General features: G+C 41.2%; 1 protein-coding gene across 2 annotated transcripts; it reads left to right on the top strand.

Annotated features, from left to right (window-relative positions):
- Positions 1-10,002: 10,002 nt before the first annotated feature.
- Positions 10,003-21,306, top strand: fbxo11a (F-box protein 11a). 2 transcript variants are annotated; one of them, XM_030106133.1, is made up of 22 exons: positions 10,003-10,299; positions 12,514-12,638; positions 12,709-12,790; positions 13,678-13,822; positions 14,473-14,602; positions 15,192-15,275; positions 15,365-15,497; positions 15,579-15,685; positions 15,785-15,896; positions 16,210-16,316; positions 16,426-16,563; positions 16,685-16,902; positions 17,005-17,185; positions 17,327-17,449; positions 17,703-17,788; positions 17,948-18,024; positions 18,127-18,270; positions 18,583-18,693; positions 18,885-18,992; positions 19,088-19,196; positions 19,290-19,388; positions 20,344-21,306. In XM_030106133.1, the coding sequence occupies exons 1-22, from the start codon at positions 10,206-10,208 to the stop codon at positions 20,471-20,473; spliced, it is 2,643 nt and encodes an 880-aa protein (XP_029961993.1). In that variant the 5' UTR covers positions 10,003-10,205; the 3' UTR covers positions 20,474-21,306. The 2 variants fall into 2 exon arrangements, with proteins under 2 accessions (XP_029961993.1, XP_029961995.1); XM_030106135.1 differs by having other exon boundaries at positions 13,681-13,822.
- The last annotated feature ends 368 nt before the right edge of the window (positions 21,307-21,674 follow it).

The raw sequence follows: 21,674 nt of genomic DNA on the forward strand, positions 1-21,674 counted from the left end.
TAGAACTGATGAAAGGATGAACAATGAGGCAGCCAGCCTGTGATAGAGGGCAGTGGCCAGGCATGAATGAGGGTGCAGTGTGTCTTCACAGCCAGCCCGTAGTGGCATAGCAGTCAGGAGGCCTGCTGCTTTAATGGTCCATAAATCTGTGTGGACTGGTTGGTCTGATGCCGCCCCTGTGAGACCCTCTCATGCGGAAAATGAATCAGACCATTTTTACGGATCGCAAGTGTGGACGCTCTCACCCTCCCCTGCCCTACTGCCAGTGAGCCGATAAGAGCCGCTGCACATGCGAACACTCCATTTCAGTTGGCCTGCAGCTCATAAAACTCTCTATTAGTGACAACCTTTGTTTGTATGCTGCTCTTTATTTAATCCATCCTTCGCTTTGCTTTGTTGTTCTTTCTCTGCTTTCTTCTTCTTTTTCTCGTTACACCAAGCTTTGGTTTCTGGAATGGGAACACAGATGCTGACACTTTGGTACACAGCCAGTAAAGAGGTGTAAACTGTCAAAATAAATTACATTACAGAGGAACTTGTTTATCCACGACATACCCTTGATTCAAAATCACCCCCTGCCATTTTTTTTTGTCTTGCTCAAACCCACTGAAAAATGAAGTGTGAATGAAAAACATGACAGATCTTGTAAATCTACTTTCCCCTTGCTCTGACACATGTATTTGCTACTGTACAGGTTATTGCAAGAAAAATGAGACATTGTTTTCTCCGGTTAGTTTCATGACAAATACCTTATACACGTGAATACACTCTGTAGTGTCCTATGAAGTCTGGTTATCTTTGAGAATTGGACAATGAGCTCCCTGAGTTTGCACATCCTTTGAAACGTGAAGTGAAAGAGCCATCAAGAGAATTATGAGCAGATTAAAGCTAAAAAAACTGGCAGACACGTGCAGATTTTCATTTTCTGGTATCTCATTTTCCTTGGAAGGGCAACTGGTTAAACAGGTACTATCTGCATTCACCCGAGGACAAGAAGGCAACTATGAAGCTGCAAAGGACACCTACTGTGCTAAAACATACACCAGCAGTCAATCCTAACTGAATTGTTTTTTTATTTAACCAGCTACTTTTGTTTAAAAGTGAGCACAGAGAAAGAAGCACGGACAGCTGACATTATATTCTTCAAGTATTTTACTCACCTGGATTTAGAATTTAAGCAGTCAAAACATAGAACATATTGTCTGCACACAGCGTTCCACTGTCAGTGTAGCAATCAGGCGTGGTCAACTTGTTTCAAATGCAACACTTTCTTTGTTCTTCAGGTTTGTTTTCCCTAGAGGTTCTTGCAGCTATTGCCTGCAGTTATCCTCAACTGAAGAGCGTGTTTGCCGACAGAAGCCTTTGTTTGACAATCCTTTCTGCTAACCAGGTCTTATGAATTGTGTCAGCAGTGTGCTGATTGTCTGTTATCTTTCTGCCGATAAGTGCCTGTTTTAATGCACAGGCAATAAAATGCTCAACATGTAGGGCAGGGGAATGATCTTTTTCAGCAGTCGAACGGATATGCTGTAATTCTGTATTGATTCTGTGTTTGTTCATGTTAGATTGGGAAAATGCTTGTATTAACAGGTCCAAAAGTCTGTTTGTTCTACTGGTGTGTTATAGCATGATAGCATGAACTAAGAATAGGAAATTAATTTCAAGATAGTTTGACATAAAGGGAATCAATCTGACTGTGTAACTCCATGGTTTAAATGTTTATTGTCAGTGTCAGTGAGGAGTACTTTGCAATAAACGGAGGGGAACTGGTTATTCATAATTATAGCAAGACTGTCGTTCACAAACCAACTTATCATTACCACAGGTAATGATTTCAACTATAAACAAACAGGGCACACCCTGGGCAGCTCACCAGTATACCACAGGGCACAAAGAGACATAAAACTACACACATTTTAAGATTGAAGTTGAATTTTTATTATGTAAAAGCTTTTTTTCTTTTGATTCACCCAAATTCTTTTGACATTCCAGTCAAACCAAGAATGTATTTTCCATTAGTGTCCAGACCAAGAATAACAGCATAAAACGAAACAAAAATCTAGTAATACTACTATACTGATAAAAATACAAAACATCTAAACTCATCCACAAAGCATTATTTTATCCATCCATTTCAATATTTTACCTGACTCATAGGAGTCAATCCCAGTTGAGTATGGGTCAAGGTGGAGATGTAGACACATCCATATTCATAATTCAGGATGACCAGTTCACATCAAGCACCCTTTGTTGTAGATGCTGCATGGTAAAAACAATCTGCAGCCACAGCCACAAGACTGGAACTGTGACCACTACACAGCTGTCCAACATTATCATCAGTGAATATCCATTCACACAAAGTTACAAACACACATGATAGCTCAAAGAATTCAAGTTTCTTGGAGGGATGACAACTTATCCTCAGAATTTAGAAAATATCATAAGATAATTTATACTTATAGCGTTAGGTGTTTAAATTCTGGAAGAGATCAAATGTTTTAAGACAACACGGACAGACAACTGTTGGAATAGTCTAATTAAATCTGATAAAACAATATATATATATATGTCTTATTCCGAATAATCTATTTTATGATCACCGTTGAAGAGGTAAAATTGCTATGTCACATTGATTGTTTATTTTGAATTTGTGTTTTATCTTTATCCATATATCAATTTTTCTATGGTTTATTGCAACATGTGGAGGAAATACTGCCTTCGTCTGTTTATAGCTGACACTCAAGTTGTCACCTAAAACACAGCACTGAACTTTGGTCCTTACTTCATTGCCTTGGTGCTATCTTTTCATATGTTTAAACACAGTAAAACTGCACGACTCCCTTCTAAAGATCTTCAAATTGCCCTGCTACAATACACCACATGCAGGGGCAATTGAATTAACCCATTGATCCCTGGCTGCTCCATTGCCAAGCGAAATTTTGTTATTCAGCCTTAATGACTGCTCCTCGCAGGCAATTGAACACTTGTAGTCAATTAATTGTGAAGCAGGAGGATAAAGGAAAGGTGACGTCATCGGACATGTTATGTCCCATCATCACTTTAAAATTGAGTGATGCTCGTAGAAAGATTCTATTGATGACTTCACTGTAAACAACACAACACCACAGGCTTTGTTCTTTGACACTCCCTTATCTTTTCACAGCATCTGGTTCTCCCCGCATTGCCTTGGCCACAAGGGTACTTTATCTTATAAGACAATAGAGGTCTTGTGCCCAGCAGAGTTGTCTGGCACTACCAGTTCCATAGTGGGCTATGACACGTATGAGAGATCGCTCGGGTTATGCTGCTGGTGCAAAAAGCCATGTGTTGTGTTTTGTCACCATTTTATTTACGTCAATAATTATTCATATTGACCCCCAACCCCCACCTCACGCCCACACAGTTTAGACTCAAAATGAATGAGGGGAAAGACGCTCAAATAAATTCATGAGTAAAAACTGATGTAGAAAGTTAGAAAAGCAAGATTGAAATTGATGAACTTTTTTAATAGAAACGTAACAGATCAGTGCTTAAATCAGTCATATAAGATTACAGAACAAACATGGATGAATGAATGAAAGAAAAGTTGTATAAAAGTCGACCTGAAGCAGTGTCTGGAGTTTCTGTTACCACATCAGTTTTATAGTACTGCACTTCTCATAGAGAATAAAATCAGTTCAAATGAACTTCATTCATATCAGTGCAGGGACTTCAAGAATTTGAGTTCACCTGTGATCAAAGGGCTACATTTGACAGTAGAGGTTGGCAGCCATTGTTCAGTGTGAGCAGACATAAGTAGAGACTTCCTCTGTGTCTCTGCACTGTGCATATAAAGTGAGTGTGACCCGATGCCTGAGGGGCAGCATATACCCTGCCTGGGTCTACGGGGAGCCTGGTTGCAAGGCTGTGAGCGGGCACACGGCTGTAGTGTAGAGAAAGTGGTGCAGTGCTTCTCTGTGCCTGGCTGAGCACTGGGTAATGAAGCGTGGCAGAGGAGAGAGGAAAGGAGTGTGTCTGCAGGGTAGGCATTGCCCTCGTGTTCCTATGCAACCAGGGCGGATGGCTAGGTGATGCAGGACCGCCTCTGTTCTGCTTACTTGTCATGCTGCTGCCACGCTTTCTTTCCTTCGTTCTGGGTAGTTGTCCTTTTCTCCTTCCTCCCTCCCATCACCTGAATATGATTGTCAAACATCGTTTCTGACTCCCCAATGAAATAAGTCATTATATATTAGCTAATATTTTTTATATCAAAATTATTACTTTAACAAATATTCATGTGTGATGGACGGTTAAACTATGGTGAGACCATTCACCGAATAGCACACTGAAGCATGAATTTGTGAAACTGTCATTTATTTAAATGGTACTCAATTGCTGTCTCAATTGATTTCTCCTCCTTCCTCTCTGACAGACAGTTGCCTGCGTTTGCCCTTTCAATGAGATGTCTAGTGAGAGCAGATGTGCTATTGTTTAAGAAGTGATGTCTTGACTGAGTCGTTACCCACTGAACGATGTGGCTCGTCTAGTGACACCTTGCTCTCGTTTGAGTTTCTTTTGAATGTGTGTGTGGATAGGCACATCCTAACATAAAAACATTTAAAAAAAAAAATAGGACGGATGGATGGATGGAGAGAAATGTAGATCGCATTGCCTTTGACCCTTACTCTAAATACCACCCATGCTTTAACTCGTGTGAGCACCTCGTGGAACATCCAAAGCTGTCCCAACCTGCAAAGGAAAAGAAAAACATGAAAATGAAATGAATTTGTCAAATGTGAACTTTCTTAAAAGAGTATAAAAATGAATTCCGGTCACATTCTGTAGTATTACTAAATTTATTGTCACCGTTTCGTCTGTCCTAAATGAAATGACAAAAATAGCAACAGCAATAAAAAAAAGTCTAATCAAACAAATAAGTCAGGCTATGGTATTCTTGATGAATGGCTTCTCTAGAAAGCATTGCACTACTACAAGGACAAACTCTTATATTGTCATCTATTGTGGAATCACACATTTCCTGTGGGCAACAAGTGTGGATCTATTCATAGCTGACGGCCGGGGCTTCAGCATTTTCCTCTCCTGCTTCTCATAGGTTGGACAGGATGAGGTGTGATACACTCCTGCCAGGTCTCGCTGTGTCAGTGTAGCCTGTGTCCAGCTGTAGAGACGGTGGGGCCTGTTGACCATCTGTCCCTGACCAGCACATTCAAGGCTCAGTCCCCAGAGCGAGGGAGCGAGGGAGCAAGAGAGCGAGGGAGCGAGGGGGTGGGAGTGAGATGAGGTCGGATGGGGGGAATCAGCTTTGTGTTGCCATAAAGCTGTCTTTCCTCTCTCCTAGCAACGGACTCCCATTTCCTTGGTTTTTGGGCTGCATGGTCCTGTTGGTTGGTGTGCACGGCCCCCTTACTCACTCTCTCTCTGTCCTATTTATGGTAATGAGCCATCTGCCCTCTCTGTAACAGCCGCCCAAACAGAGGAGAGGCTGGGTGGAGGGTAGGGGTAGAGGAGGTGGAGAGGGTCTCTGACAGACAGGAGTCTGAGACAAAGACGCTTATCCTGTTGTGTCTGCCTCTGCGCCAATGAATGCCTTCAGATATGGATCCAGTGATAACCAGTGAACGGGGAAAATCCTCAAAATCATTCAGTTTTTTTCAAGAGAGACCATATCATGAGAGGGGGAGGTTATTGAAAGAGAATTACATACACAGACTGTGTGTGTGCGTGCGTGCGTGCGTGCGTGCGTGCATGTGTGCACGCAATAGACAGACAGTGAAAGTGACACTGTAAGACTGAGTCCTTCCATCTGCAGGTCATTGTATTAAGTTGTTCAACTCAAAGATTATTTGTAGTGTAAGTGCAAGGATAACGACCCCACGACCCCTCCGCCCCATCTCCTGCCCCCACTCGCTTTCACATAGACACACACGCACGTACACATGCACACAAAACTGACTCCTGAGCAGAAGATTACACAAGTCGTACCTTTATTCGGAGCTGCTATACGGACGTGCCTCTGTGACTTGGTGACATGGGAGAGTGGTGGGCACACCAGCCAATACAGAGCCACCAGCATTCAATAGACCTCTGTTGCCACTGGATACTAGATTGGTTACCAAGCCAACACATGTGCCTTACTGTCATATCTCCAACAGATTAGTGTCAAAAACAACCGAGATCCTTGCTGTTAGACTCTCCTTGTAGTTGGGATGAGGTAAAACAGCACGTTTCACTACATTTTCTTTTAAAACAGCAAAAAGACATGTCTAAATGAAAATTATGTAACAAAGACTGAAACGTGTTCCTTTTGGCAATGACAACACAAACTAAGTCAAAGCTGTTTAGAAAATAGTGTGCACACCACATTTACAGCAGCTCAGGCCAAAAATCAAAAGAAACCAATCAACAAGAATAAATCTTCGATGACTTCCAGAGTAGCATCAGTAAAAAAGACACAAGACATAAAATAAAAAGGACATCAGGATTTCTTTCAGCTCATGATGTCACAATTACTGCTGCTGGCAGGCGTTTTTATTACAATGGTCAACACAAGACACTCAGCTGACTCCATTCATGAAGTCAATTGTCATTAACCTTGTAAGACAGACAAACTCGCAGATGGGTCAGTGACCGCAGAGCAACACATCACAGATGGTTTTGCTTGCAGGCATGCAATTGATTGAAATAATACAGCTAAACAATGAAAACAAACAGATGCATGAGCAGAAAAAATATGAACACAATAAATGTGTGAAGACTCAGATAGATATTGTCTGGATTGTAGTGATGCTGCCACCTCCAGTTGCAGGACAGCTTTACATTTCAGTGTGGTTAATTTGCTGTTGGCAATCAGTATAGTATTCACTTAGACCAGCCAAGAAATACATTAATAAATTATCATGTTGTCAATTCAGGCACATATTGATATCCTACAAGAAATTATTTTCATAATCTAAACACCAAGCAGAAGTGAAGGACTCATTTTGCCACAGAAGAGTAATTCCTCAGTGTATTTGGTAATTTGACACAAACAAGAATGGAGGACAGCATGAGGTATGGGCTCTGGAGAGAAAATTATATTTCCAGCTGCAGGGGCCATCAAGAGGCTCAAAACATGTTTGAGCAACACAATACACAGTGAGAAACACCAGAAACATAAGCATCAATCAGACAATGAGTTGGGAAAGGAAAAAAAAAAAAACACTAAACATGGAGGTAGGAGGAGATGATCTTCCCCCATACAGCGTTGAGTGAAATTCAGGAGGTGGAGATGAGGAGACATCTAGTGGACAATCATACTAATGTGCAAGAAATCTCTCTCTCTCTCTCTCTCTCTCTCTCTCTCTCTCTCTCTCTCTCTCTCTCTCTCTCTCTCTCTCTCTCTCTCTCTCTCTCTCTGTTTGTCTTTGTGAGAGAAACTTAACACTAAATGTAAAGGCCATAACTGGGAACAGCGTACATGTGACAGCAGAGCTTCTGAGGCCACTGAAGTTCATTTCTTCAGACAAACTGAACAACAGTTCTCTGAGGATGTTTAGTGTTTTAACATCAAAACTAAAAAGAGTGTCTCAAACTTCTCTCACTTCATATGAAGACTCACTCACCCATTGCCAGCCTTTAAAGCATCCAGCCGTTCAGTCCAAGGAAAAATCATCTCAGTTCTCTTCTGTGATTGTTGTGGGAAGCACACATTTGTTATCCTGATTAATGTTTTGTAGTTGTAGTAATGCCATGTTTTGGCAGACTATAAGCCCTTACCCGCATCAATGGATTATGCTTTCTCCGACTATTTACAACAGTGTAATAATTTCAGGAAATGGTCACTGTGAGGAATTTTTTTTAAAATAGTCATACCTATTCCAGGTGAAAAATGTGCCTGCCAGAAGATTATATAAATTTTTATCCTATCTGGTGGAGATCATCCTTTTGCCATCTATTCTCTTGCTGCTCATTCAGGTTAGAGTGACAGTGCAAGCTGCTGAGCTGAGATATCATTCAGTGGAACCAGCAACTTAGCAGGCATGCAGCAGGCATCATTTCCAGATACTATTATTAAAGAACTCTGTCCTGACAGATTTATCTTAAAAAACAAACAATGGCAAAAACAGAAACACATTCTGCTGAATTTCTTTTTTAACACAGTGGAGCTCCATGTTAATTTTTACAACCAAACAAAAATCCCTATTTGTCTTGTGGCTACTGCTTCTGTATGCATTAATTCACTCAGTTCACTCACTAGTGTAAACAAGTTACATTCAAATTATCCCTTTTAATTGAACAATATTTTTGAACATATTATTGAACAACACACCGTTGTTGTGTTGAGACCCTCAAGATACCTTGTATCATCTTGGAACCCTTATAAGGGACTGTAACCCCAGACTGAGCATGGCTTCTCGATACCACTTTGTCCAGCTTAGGGGACATTCTGACACAGACGGTCCCACATTCTCACATTTACACATACAACCAATTAGTCTAAAATGCTTGTTTTTGGTCTGTTTTAAGACACTGGATTACCCACAGTAATCCACTGACTGCACAGGGAGAACATGCAACTCCACAGACTTACCATGTCAAGCCTGGACTTCAACCTCGGCCATTCTCACTCACTCTAAGCTAAAGGTGATATACACCATTTATTAAAATTTTTTCCAATACCAAACTATTTCCGTTTGGTTGGAACAAGTCATCTGATTTGTCTGCATGTAGGAAAGCTTTGTCCTAAATTAAATATACCTTTACCTTTTTATTTTTGACCAGCGCTACAAGACCCTGATGAGGGTCAAGGGTCTTGATCAGGGAACCAGCTGTGGGGTTTAACTCTGCAAACTCCTGATTGAAAGACTGCTTCTATATTCTTGAGGCCACCACAACAATCTCTGACCAGATTTGCCATTTGCAAGACTAAATGCGACTGACTAATAAAGATTTCTTCTGTAAGTTTATCTTAATCTGCAGCAGATTGTTGGCAAAGTGGTTGATTTAGAGTTTTTTGGGTCAAAACAAAATGTATTTTTTTAATTGCTGGTATCGATGATGGTGGTGATGATGATGATGATGACTTGATGCTTTTGTGAATAAGATTCTCAAAGACTTTATTAGTTGAACAAATGATATAGGCTGTCCTTTCATTTGTTACAATTAATTAATGGAGGGCTATCATCATTTTTTTTTTATTGTAATCAATCTCAGAATTAGGGTTAGGGTTAGTAACTGGCTCAAAGAAAAGAAATAGAGAAATCTCATTTTACTGCCAATGGGATTTTTTTTCCATTCATGTGCAGTTCAGTTGAATTATGAGGATTAGATTCTTCATTTGAAGCTTGAAAATGTTACAAAGATCCTGCTGTGGCCATCTATGTTTTAGACTTCCACAACAAAAGAAAATGGGACTGGCCTTGAGCATCTCACCTTTAAAATGTTGGATGGTTCGAATTCTACATGTATGAGTTTTTTTTTTTTAATATGTGAAACTGTTATTTATTAAAATGCATGCTTCACTTAAGATAAAAGATTCAGATAAAGCATTTTTGTGTATTAAAATTGTGATTGCACCTGTTTGATTACAAATTCAGAATGGCGCTATTAATCGCAATTATCAAATTTGCGACTAATTAGTTAAATAATTTTAATTGATTATGAGAGGTTTACTTACATGTGTTTCAGTAGTTGGAGCACAATAATTCAGAAACAGTTTAATTCATAGATCTGTGTTCAAATAGGAGGAGATTAGGGTTGTCTTGGTGCTAAAAACAATCAAAGGATGGGCTGTCGATTGGTTGGAGATGATGGTTCCTCCAGAACCCTCGGGCCTCTTCAACACACAGGAGATCTCCTGCAGCTGAGACGTGCAGATTCTCACATGATGCCGCATACTCGACAGTAAACGCAGATGTCCCTGTTGAATATGCCGCCGCACACCGAGAGAGGCAACGTGATGGCGAGAGGTCCTCCCATGTGATGTGACTGAGGCCTGACGGACTGTGCCCGTCTGTTATGGCTCCTCCTGCCTCGGTAGAACGGGGCTAGACGTAACAGCGGTGCAGGGGAACGGGACCAACACACGGCGAGACGTTTCCACGGGAGCCGCGGCTGAAGATGGCAGATCGTGCAATGCTGAATAAAAAGACATAAGACGTTGTCCTCGGCGTCGCCTCTTCTGCTGCGAAGGCTTCGACATTTCTTCAAGATTACCAACACCCCAAATGAACTCCGTCAGAGCAAGTAACGTTAGCAGAAGACCAAGGCGAGTATCGAGGCCGCGCCCGGTGCAGCCGGAGAGGAACCACCAGGAAAGAGGTAATAGTCGCTCGGCTAGCCTCGGAATGGGGAAACCGCTTGTCAGATAGTCGACTTTAAGATGGAACTGTCTTTTACGGCTGTACGGGTGACCGTATCGGTGGTGGCGATACGTGTGTGTACATAAGTGCGACAGCTTGGAGCTAACAGTGGCTTTAAAGGGGCGCTCCGTGGATAGGAAACAGCGAGGCTTTTGTATTTTACCGAGCATTCAGGCCGCGCTTTGTTTTGCTTGATTTCTGCCCCGAGTCGGTCGTAATTTTGCTTTGGTGGCCTCACAATCCTTCCGAATTTCATTTTTTGCCAGATAACGTGGCACAGGTCGTGAAAAAGACAGGTACAAACGTGTGTTTTTCTTGAGTCTTGAGTGGCAACCGCACGGGAGCGACCCACAAAGTGGTTTTGTCGTAGCATGCTAAAATATGGTAGCTTGTGCTTGTTAGCTGTTATTAGCATCTGCGTCCCTACGTTTTCAGAAAAAAAGTCTTTTCCGACAAACACGTCAACGTGCAGGTTTAATAATAAACAGCTGGTATATATAAACATTCCAAGTGTTATCTTGTCTTAGTGTTTGACGTGTTTTTTTAAACAGTAACATTGCGTGTCATCAGATGTAATGTGACCGATTTGTGGATGTGTAAACATTTCCAAGATAATTATGTTTTACATTTGCAATGGTCAAGATTGATAGGTATTGTTGGCGGTAAAGCCATATGATGCAGAGTAGCCATTAGTGTTGTGGATATAATTGGGTTTAAGTCAACATTACTAGCGGGACTTCTGACATGTTATGATGCTCGCAGCATCAATACACTGCGCCGTTTTTCAATAAAGTGAAAGTGAAACTGAAAAATAAAGCAATCGAACGCCGTGGAATCAAGCCGTTCATAGGAGAATGAACTAACTTACTCATATTGTTAATCAGTTATCCGATATCTTGGGTTGAGCTCTCGGTCTCCCTTAATTTACTCATCTCAGAACCTGCAGTGGTATCTGTTTCTCCTCCTCCAGATGTTCACATCATGCTCACTTATTATGTCAAGGTTGGGATTAAACATCCATTTTCATAGGTGAAGAGGTCATGCTATACTGCCTGTTTTTTGTGAAATATGAGTGTGTTTCTTATAATCAAGTTATGTATTTACATAGATCTTCTAAGCAGTTGTTTTACCTGACCCTGGTTGTTAAATGGATTGTGTTTGTAGTGGTTACTGGCTAGGGAGCAGGGGAGAGTCAGTCTTGCAACCAAAGCAACAGGCAGGCAGAGTTTGCATCTTCCATCTGGGGTAGCTATCAACTCATCATGCCATGGTGAGGAGGCCTAGAAACACACGTCTATGCTTTGGCTCGAGATGGATGCCATGGCTATAATTTCAGTTAATTTTATCCTGTTTTGTTTGTATTTGTTTGCTACTTATTGACGTTACCCTGAATCACAGACTTTGTATTCTAACAGGTTGCAATGGGATAAATTAGTCATGCAAAACTCAGATTTTCCAAATCCATAGTTAACTTAATTGGAGATGTAAATTCAGATCTGTTGTTTAGCCACCTATCTGAAATATACATGCAAATGTAAATTAGCATTCAAGGTAATGCTTTGCAGGCACAGCACAGAATTTCATCCCGTTCACAACAAAGTCACTACATGCCAAGAATTCCCAATATTATTTATCATTGAGTGATCGCTCAGGCTTTGTTTCAGTTGATTGGCTCAAGTGAGCCTACTTTGCATAAAGGTTTCTTGAAGATGAATCGATTAATTACCAGCCTAATCATTGACCATTGGCAGTTGGACCAAATGAACAACATCTGGGACGTAAGCAGCTGGAAAGAGTTGTCTCAGTCTTTGAGACGCTCAGTCATTCTGGACAGAAAGTAAAACAGATTCTCTTCCACAACAATAAGACCTAGTTGAGGAGGTTTGGATATCTGATTAGGATACTCCATGATTGGCACCTCTTCGGCTTCACCATGCATGTTCCTATGGAACAAGGCTCTCAGTTTGGCCTAAGACTGACTGACAAGATCATATCTCTCTGGTTTGGCAGGTCTCCGGGTGTTGCGAAGGATAGAGATGTCTGGGCTTCTTTGTACTTCACACTGCATCCTATCTTTGTGGACTAAGTGAGAAAGATGGATGGGTGGATGATCAAAAGCATTGCAAGTAATGGTTCTCTTTTTTCTTTCTCTCTTTTTCTTGTCAATTGACAGATGAGGACGTTCCTGCAGATATGGTTGCAGAAGAATCCGGTCCAGGAGCTCAGAATAGTCCCTACCAACTTAGAAGAAAGTCTCTACCCAAGAGAACAGTGTGTCCAACAAAGACAAACATGGAGGTACGTTTATCACAAAATCATTTGAGAGAAACATTTAGAATTTGCCCACTGATGTATGTTTTGTCTACAGGGTGCTTCCACTTCAACCACAGAAAATTTTGGGCACCGACCTAAGCGTCCCAGAGTTTCAGGAAAATGTCAAGATTTACCAGGTAAATAAAAACACGTGAATGGAGTTTGAATGTCTTCTTTAAAGATGATTTTATCATTTCAGTACTCGCTGATGGTGAAGGATAATTTTGTGGTACAGGTTAATTTGTTTGAAATGTGTGATCTCTCATGTTGGAAAAGAGTAATCATTCATTTATCACACAAAGATGCATGTTTCATCTTCAGTCTCTTTGCTTTGCATTTTAACACAATGTTCAAATTTCATTGTTTAGTCCCACAGTTATTTTTGGTCTATTGTGTCATCCCTGTACCAAACCAGTCTTCATCACAAATTGTCAGTTGAGTTTAGTACCAAACAAACTACACTATCAATTATTTCTCCTCAGAAAAAGTAAACGTTATAGTTCACATATTAGGTCTGTAAGTGTTGTCTCTGTGAGGATGTTATAAGCATCTCATAATTAAATACAACACTCAGATTTTCTTCAGCATTGACCAGGGTGAACGGGATCGAACATTAACAGATGAAGTGGGTCAGCTAAGGTTGAGTAGATGAAAGGTGTGTTGTTGATTTGGATATGTGCTGAGGAGAATTCTTAATTATATTGGATGAAGGATGTTGGAGCTGTAGCTTTCGGGGGAGCGGGAAGAGAGGTGGAATGCTGAGAAGATTCATGCATGTAGGGTCACAGTGGCGGAGGCAGATGATCCACAGTGGAGAACGCTCCAGAGAGCAGCTCAAGGACAAAAAAAGTGATTAGCAATAGGCTGCAGCAGTAGTTTTTCTGTTTTCATTCACGTCTCTTGAAATTTGTTGCCATTACATCTTGCGATAGTTTGTGTTACTCATGTAATGTGTCTGACTCCCCCCTATTTCTGTGTCCTTTGAAACTGCTGCATCCCAACTCCATTTCCATCATCTTTCCAGCAGCTCCAGCAGAGCAGTATTTGCAGGAGAAGCTTCCAGACGAAGTGGTGCTGAAGATTTTCTCATACCTCTTGGAGCAGGACTTGTGTCGTGCAGCATGTGTGTGCAAACGTTTCAGTGAGCTGGCCAATGACCCCATCCTCTGGTGAGCCCACCTCAATATCGTAGAGTTGACTTGGACGTCATTTTCATTTGGACAAGAACTCGATAATATTATTGACCAGAAAAAGTTGGGTAGTTTTGCATTCAGGATCTTATAGTCACTTTGCAATGTTAAGTGTGCTTGTGCACAATGCACATGCATGTTTCCATGTGTGCATCTGTTTCCTGTTTACGGCATTCTAAAATGTTAACAACAGCTGTTAAATTCCTTTCTTTTTTATTGTCTTCATTTTAGAGAGAGAATGTTAATTAAATAAAAGTGTGTGTGTGTGTGTGTGGAGGGGGGGGGTCTTAAAAGAGCTTTGATTGGGTGACAATGCATTTAAATTGAGACGATGGCCAACAGAAATGGACAGAAGGTACATCAAATGTTGTGAAGTTGTTGATCAGAAGGGATTTCACTCTCAAAAGCAATTTTAAAGTGGAAGTTGGATATTTTGGTTTATCATCAAGTTTTTTGTTTGTTTGTTTGTTTGTTTAGAAGGTAATTTGTGAACAGATTAATTTCTTAAAGAATAGATGAAGCAGAGTTTAAACCAGAACATAATCAGTCAGTCGTTGGCTTTTGTTTCCACATGTTAAAAGATTTTGATGGAGATGGTGTTAATCAAGTGACATGCTGTCATATTTCAGGAAGCGTCTGTACATGGAAGTGTTTGAGTACACGCGACCCATGATGCACCCCGAGGCAGGGAAGTTCTACCAGATTAACCCTGAAGAATATGAGCAGCCAAATCCGTGGAAAGAAAGTTTTCAGCAGCTGGTAAGAAATCTTCAGTGGGCTTCGTGACTCAATACTTATCTTGTGAAAGTCTCATCTTGAATATTTTGTCCACAAGCAAAGATTCATCACATTTCAAGTGTTGTGGTGTTAATAAAAAAAAGCACACGTGACACTCAGAATTCAGTTGCATCAAATTTTTGTTGGTATTGCTTCAAAAAATTCTACACTTTTACCGAAGGTCTCCTGCAGCAACTTCGTGCACAGTATTGAACATTTCCAGCACACTGAAGAGACATCAGTCACCCTTTCTATCTTTAATTCCTTACATTGATGCTTTTGTTCCCTACATTTATTTCAGTGCGGCTTGAAGTCTTCCTGTGTACATATCATGTGACAGCACTGCACTATGGGACATAATGGTATCATTCAGAGGGTTAGTGTGTTTAAGGAACACAATGGGTTTGAATTGTATTTTTTTTTTTGTCATAAACTGACTTTTATGAAAGTTTTTTCTGTATGACGATGTGTCAGGAACTTGGGTTTGAAAATGCAGTGTTTTTGTACCTTGTCAACTATCAGCTTCTGAATAATTGTATGTATTTGATTGTTTATTTTTTTTTCTCAACAGTATAAAGGCGCGCATGTAAAGCCCGGCTTTGCAGAGCACTTCTACAGTAATCCTGCCAGATACAAAGGGAGAGATAACATGTTTGTAAGTGAATTTTTCTAACGTTAGTTTTATTTCCTTCTCAGACATATTTGCTCGTATTCACTGGACTGTTTTTTTTTTTTCCTTCCTAGTACTATGACACCATTGAGGATGCACTTGGAGGGGGTCAGGAGCCTCACTTTGACGGCCTGATATTTGTCCATTCTGGTATTTATACAGATGAATGGATCTACATTGAGTCACCTATCACGATGATCGGGGCTGGTGAGCACAACTTTTTTTCATACAGTCTGATTATGCAATTATTCGTTGTTGACAGTCACTGATGAAGTGATCATCTTGCAGCCCCTGGAAAAGTAGCAGAAAAAGTCATCATCGAGAACACCAGAGACTCCACGTTTGTATTCATGGAAGGATCAGAAGATGCTTACGTTGGATACATGACCATTCGGGTGAGGTGACTTTTTTTCCTTTCGTAAATTCCATGAACATTAAATCCGTCCTTTCTGAAATATTTATGGTCTGTGTATTTTTGTTTGGATCTGCTGCAGTTCAATCCTGATGATAAATCCGCCCAGCACCACAACGCGCACCACTGCTTGGAGATCACGGTCAATTGCAGCCCTATCATTGACCACTGCATTATTCGCAGCACATGCACGGGTAATTCATCTAATCCTATCTAGTTCAGTAAATAAATCAAAGATAAAGCTGAAAGACTATGATATTGTTAACAAGGTAGGAAAAAACACACTTATTTTTTCATGTATTTCCAGGGTCTAAACATTTTTAGAATTGGAATGATTCACAAAAAAATTCCAGGAATGATGCAGATTTGGTTTTCTTGCCACCGAGCTTCTTTATATTGTGGGTTTGAATACATGTTGGGGTTCATGTAGGAGTTTCAATGACTTACTGTGGTGACGACTTCCAAATTAAGAAGTGAACTAATAAATCTGCATTGTGTTTGTTGCAGTGGGGTCAGCTGTCTGTGTTAGTGGCCAGGGAGCTTGTCCCACCATCAAGCACTGCATCATCAGTGACTGTGAAAACGTCGGCCTTTACATTACCGACCATGCACAGGTAATATATTCTGTCAGTGTGTGTGTGTGTGTGTGTGTGTGTGTGTGTTTTTTGTTTTGTTTTGTTTTTTGTTTGTTTTTTTAAAGTCAAAATATTCATCATTGTGCAGGGAATATATGAAGACAATGAGATCTCCAACAATGCTCTGGCTGGGATCTGGGTGAAAAACCACGGCAACCCAATCATCAGACGGAACCACATCCACCACGGCAGAGATGTGGGAGTCTTTACCTTCGACCACGGCATGGTAAAATGTGACTTATTAACAGTGAAATACTGTTGCCACATGTACAGGACAAGTGCTTATTTCTTTTCAGGGTTGTTTGTCATGAATTAAATAGCGTTCCTTGTATTTCTCTGTTTTCCAGGGTTACTTTGAGAGCTGTAACATCCATAGGAACCGCATCGCTGGTTTTGAAGTGAAGGCTTATGCCAATCCAACAGTGGTTCGCTGTGAGATTCATCACGGTCAGACGGGGGGCATCTACGTGCACGAAAAGGGCCGAGGGCAGTTCATTGAGAACAAGATCTATGCAAATAACTTTGCAGGGGTGTGGATCACCTCTAACAGCGACCCTACAATAAGGTCAGTGTGATTTGGCCACTAAAGATCAAATAATCTAGAAATGTCGTGTGAAGGTTCTTAAATAATTTATTTTCTGTGTTATCTTGTTCTCACCACGCACAGGGGCAACGCCATTTTTAATGGTAACCAAGGTGGCGTTTATATTTTTGGTGACGGCCGAGGCCTCATTGAAGGAAACGACATCTACGGCAATGCCCTGGCAGGAATCCAGATCAGGACAAATAGCTGCCCCATCGTCCGGCACAATAAGATCCACGATGGCCAGCATGGCGGAATATACGTGGTAAATGTTTGTTAACCTGTTAAGATGATGATTTTCTTTTTTTTTTTTTTTTTTTTTTTTTTTAAGCTGTCTTACATTCAGTCTAATTATCGTAGTTGTGGGGGGGGAAACTTAACGGTGATGGATGGTTTTATCTTTCAGCACGAAAAAGGACAAGGAGTCATCGAGGAGAATGAGGTGTACAGCAACACACTGGCAGGAGTGTGGGTGACAACCGGCAGCACGCCAGTGCTGAGGAGAAACAGAATACACAGCGGAAAGCAGGTCAGATTACTGATTAATTGCACGTTGAGTGATGTTAGATAAATATACAGCCGCTGAAAACGCTCCCATGAATACTCAGACGTGATGTATGTGGGCATCTGATGTGTTGTAGTTCTGTTGGCACGCTTTTCATAATTCTGACATGATCACTTAGTGTCACAGCGGTTGTCTGTTATTTGCAGTTTTAAGTAGATGTCTCTGCCATTAAAAAAAAAAAAAAAAAAAATCCATGATCTGACTGTGATTTGAACAGGTGGGAGTCTACTTCTATGACAATGGCCACGGTGTGCTGGAAGACAATGACATTTACAACCACATGTACTCTGGAGTTCAGATAAGGTTTGTGGAACAGAACAATACAGGGGAATGACGGCGTATTTTTATATGCAGGTCGGACTTGAGTCATATGTTTTGATGCTGAGCTCACTGGGTAAAGGAGACAAATTGAACATTATAAAAGTGATGACTCACTCTTCCTTGGTGTCCTCGTTTTGACAGAACTGGCAGCAATCCCAAGATTAGACGGAACAAGATCTGGGGAGGCCAAAATGGAGGAATTCTGGTTTACAACTCGGGTGAGAGGCTGATGGGCCATTTTATAATGTCTTTCCTTTCAGCGTATTATAATGTGACTCTATATCAACCTAATATTATAATGTGGATATTTTGTTTTTCAGGCTTGGGCTTCATTGAGGACAATGAGATCTTTGACAATGCAATGGCAGGAGTGTGGATCAAGACAGACAGCAACCCCACTCTGCGGAGGAATAAGATCCATGATGGGAGAGATGGAGGGATCTGCATTTTCAACGGAGGAAGAGGTAACTCATCTCCCTTAGCTGGCACTGAATTTCTCACCACTGGTCCTGGAGCAAGACTTTGCTGCACGGTTTCTGTCCTCCAACACATGATTCAAATCAATAGTTGCCCCGATCCAAAACATGTAGTGCAGCATCGCATCAGGACCAGGAGTGACTTTCATTAAGCTGGAGAATGGGGATAAACTTAGAATCCACAGGCGTGCAACTCTAAATTGTTGAATTGAGTTGCATTCTGAAATGATCTCCAAACATTGCCTCACTGTGCTTTGTGTTGGTAATTTGTAACATTAACACGGTGTGTTCTGTCACTAGGGTTGTTAGAAGAGAACGACATCTTTAGAAATGCCCAAGCAGGTGTCCTCATTAGCACCAACAGTCACCCTGTACTGCGGAAAAACCGGATCTTTGATGGCTTCGCTGCAGGTGGGTAACGCATTTTACTCAAGCTGCAATCAGTCATTATTAGAAACTGCAACAAATATCATTATTTAGCACTTTCGGCATTCATTAAATATGACTGTGAACAGATTTCTGCTTAAATTAAAAATAATTTGCCCCTTTGATTGAAATGCTAATTATGCGTGTGTGTATATGTATGTGCTTTAATCAAATAGGTATTGAGATCACCAACCATGCCACAGCGACCCTGGAGGGCAATCAGATCTTCAACAATCGTTTCGGAGGGTTGTTTCTTGCATCAGGCGTCAATGTTACAATGAAAGGTACGCCTCTCGACAAAAAGACCTGAGCACATCTGACTGTAGAGCTAAATGCCCACGACTGTTTTCCACGCGCTAATTTCTGCTGTTTCCTCCAGACAATAAAATATTGAACAATCAAGATGCCATTGAAAAGGCTGTGAGCAGAGGTCAGTGCCTGTACAAGATTTCAAGTTACACCAGCTACCCAATGCACGATTTTTACAGGTAATTCATGTTAGACCTCACAGACGGTGCAGTCGCAATACCGCCAGTGGTTATTTGCAGTTGTTAACACACTCCCACTTTGCGGTGCCCCAGGTGTCACACCTGTAACACAACAGACCGCAACGCCATTTGTGTGAACTGCATTAAGAAGTGTCACCAAGGACACGACGTGGAGTTCATCAGGCACGATAGGTGAGTGATCGATTAATATTTAGAAAAATAAATTACAATAAGTTAGTATAAGTACGATTGTTTTCTGGACAAATTGTGGGGCCATATTTAAAAAAAAAAAGTCAGGTTTTTACCAAGACTTGCGCTTCTATTTGTTATTCAGTGAAGTCAAAGCTGAAGCTGTGTTTGTGTTTTGTGGAGAACAGATTGCTGTCTCCATGGACTGAAAGTCAATTTATGATTCCACCCTCAACCCCAGTCTAATTTTTCATCTGACCTTTCAGGGTAAATAACGGCTCACCCTGATATAAACAGACTTCATAATATACCTGCTCCAGACATCCCCGTCTGTACGCGTGCACGCCCTTTCTGCTTCCACCCTTGCATCTTGTTTGGAAATGACAACAGTTGATCATGTTTAATGGACTGAAAAATGATTACAGCACTTGAGTGGAAAAGCTTTCTGTACTGCTGTTAGTATTCCACGGAAATTATACGCATTACCCAAACATCTGCCGGCGGAACGGCCGTAGCAGCTCCGCAACGGAACTGACAGCCAAACAAGACTCACATTAATGAAAGCGTTTTTTTAAGGGTTTATTTTCTGTTTGATTTTAACTTATAATTTCCGTTGGATAATAAACGAGGCTTGTGCCTTTCGCTCAGCAGAATTAATGTTTTTCAGTCTGTTGTGAAGACGAATGACGAATTACGGGAAATGTCAGTGGACGGTCCTGCAAAGCTCGTTACTTCATTACTGGCCAGAACTGAAGAGTTTTGTGTCTCTGGCATCAATGTCAGAAGTCGTCATGCATTCTGTTGACATTTAACACATTTATGGCCAAAAAATGTTTTTAAATAGAAGCAGTGTTGAAGATTACGGTTTATTTCAGGAAATGTGTGTGTTGTGGCAGCTTGAGTTAAGTAGTCGGTCTTGTTTATGTCGTTACTTATCTTGTGGTCTGTCTGATTGCAGATTCTTCTGTGACTGCGGTGCCGGGACGCTGTCCAATCCTTGCACGTTAGCCGGAGAGCCGACGCACGATACAGACACACTGTACGACTCGGCCCCCCCTATAGAGTCCAACACACTGCAGCACAACTGAGCCCAGCACCCGGGGACCTTGTGCTCTACAGCAGTAATGGACACAAGACACTTTAAAAAGTTGTGCAGTGGAGGAAGAAATCCCAACTAAAATACAGATTCACTTTTACAGAGCATATACAGCCACTTTTAAAACGTAACAGACTCGGGACATGGATATGCCTGAAAGAGACATTGTGAGGGAGTGGGGGGGGGGGGGGGGGGAGCGATCATGGATGCCTCGCCTTTTCCTTCTGAAATATTTTGACAGAAAAGTAATGAGACCGGTGGGAGCGGAGAGCAGAAGAGCAGCTGACTCAGGGCTTGTGGGCGTATCGACTCGTTCAGCCAGCGAGAGACGGGACAGAAACCACCGGGGCCCGTCTGCTTTAAGAAGAGGAACAAAGATACTGCAGCGATGTACAGATCCACCGCGGACAGAAGAAGAAGAACAGACAGAAGAGGCACAACTTTTCTCACGAGGAGGCAAAAAAAAGGCCCCTAAATACAAAAAAATGCTTCCATCACTGGGCAACCGACGTGCTCGTATGATACATACGAGAAAATTGACCTAGCACTTCAGCTTATTTTTGTTTTTTTCTTTGAGACAACTGTTGAGATTTGATTTTAATGCTTTTGTGTAGTTTTGTATTTTCATGCAAAAATCTTACTGTACTTGAATGTCTTTATTTTATTAAATGTGTTAATTTTTTTTTTGTTGTTATACCCTAGAATTGCTGTAATTATACTCATGTCGCAGTATCTAACTTCTTTCTGTGAAAGAGATCAGAGAAGAGAGCAAAACACTAAAATATTTTCTCCAGCCACATTGACTCATTTACATTTGCAATACAGGAAAGACAGAAAAAAAAGTTGACGTAGGAAGGTGCTTTCACAGGATTTGTGTTGTTTTCCAGTGGCGATGAGGTTTTATGTGCCAGCCGGTTTTACATAATCTATGCATTTTGTTTCAGTTCCTTGTTACCCTGTCACGCAAGACCCAGTTACAAGGTCTGTGGGGTAAACGTCAGTACAGGTTTTTACCCTCTTGCTGCCAGAGAAATCCATGAATTATCAGGTCAGCTTCTTCTGTTGCTCGTTAATGAACAAATCACACTGCTGGTGGGAGTAGAGGGCGCTGGCTGGTTACACCTGTTAAACTGTAAGTGGGATTATTAAGATACTGTAATCTGTGTACATTTGGTTTGTTGTTGAACTGATAT

The sequence above is a fragment of the Salarias fasciatus genome, chromosome 13 (genome assembly GCF_902148845.1).
Source record: "Salarias fasciatus chromosome 13, fSalaFa1.1, whole genome shotgun sequence".
Lineage (NCBI taxonomy): Eukaryota > Metazoa > Chordata > Actinopteri > Blenniiformes > Blenniidae > Salarias > Salarias fasciatus.

Bases quoted from the DNA above. Each gene is read 5' to 3' on its own strand.
- fbxo11a (XM_030106133.1), top strand. From the start codon at position 10,206: ATGAACTCCGTCAGAGCAAGTAACGTTAGCAGAAGACCAAGGCGAGTA. The intron at 10,300-12,513 runs GTAATAGTCGCT...GTCAATTGACAG, and splicing joins GAGGAACCACCAGGAAAGAG to ATGAGGACGTTCCTGCAGAT. The intron at 17,789-17,947 runs GTTTGTGGAACA...TCGTTTTGACAG, and splicing joins TACTCTGGAGTTCAGATAAG to AACTGGCAGCAATCCCAAGA.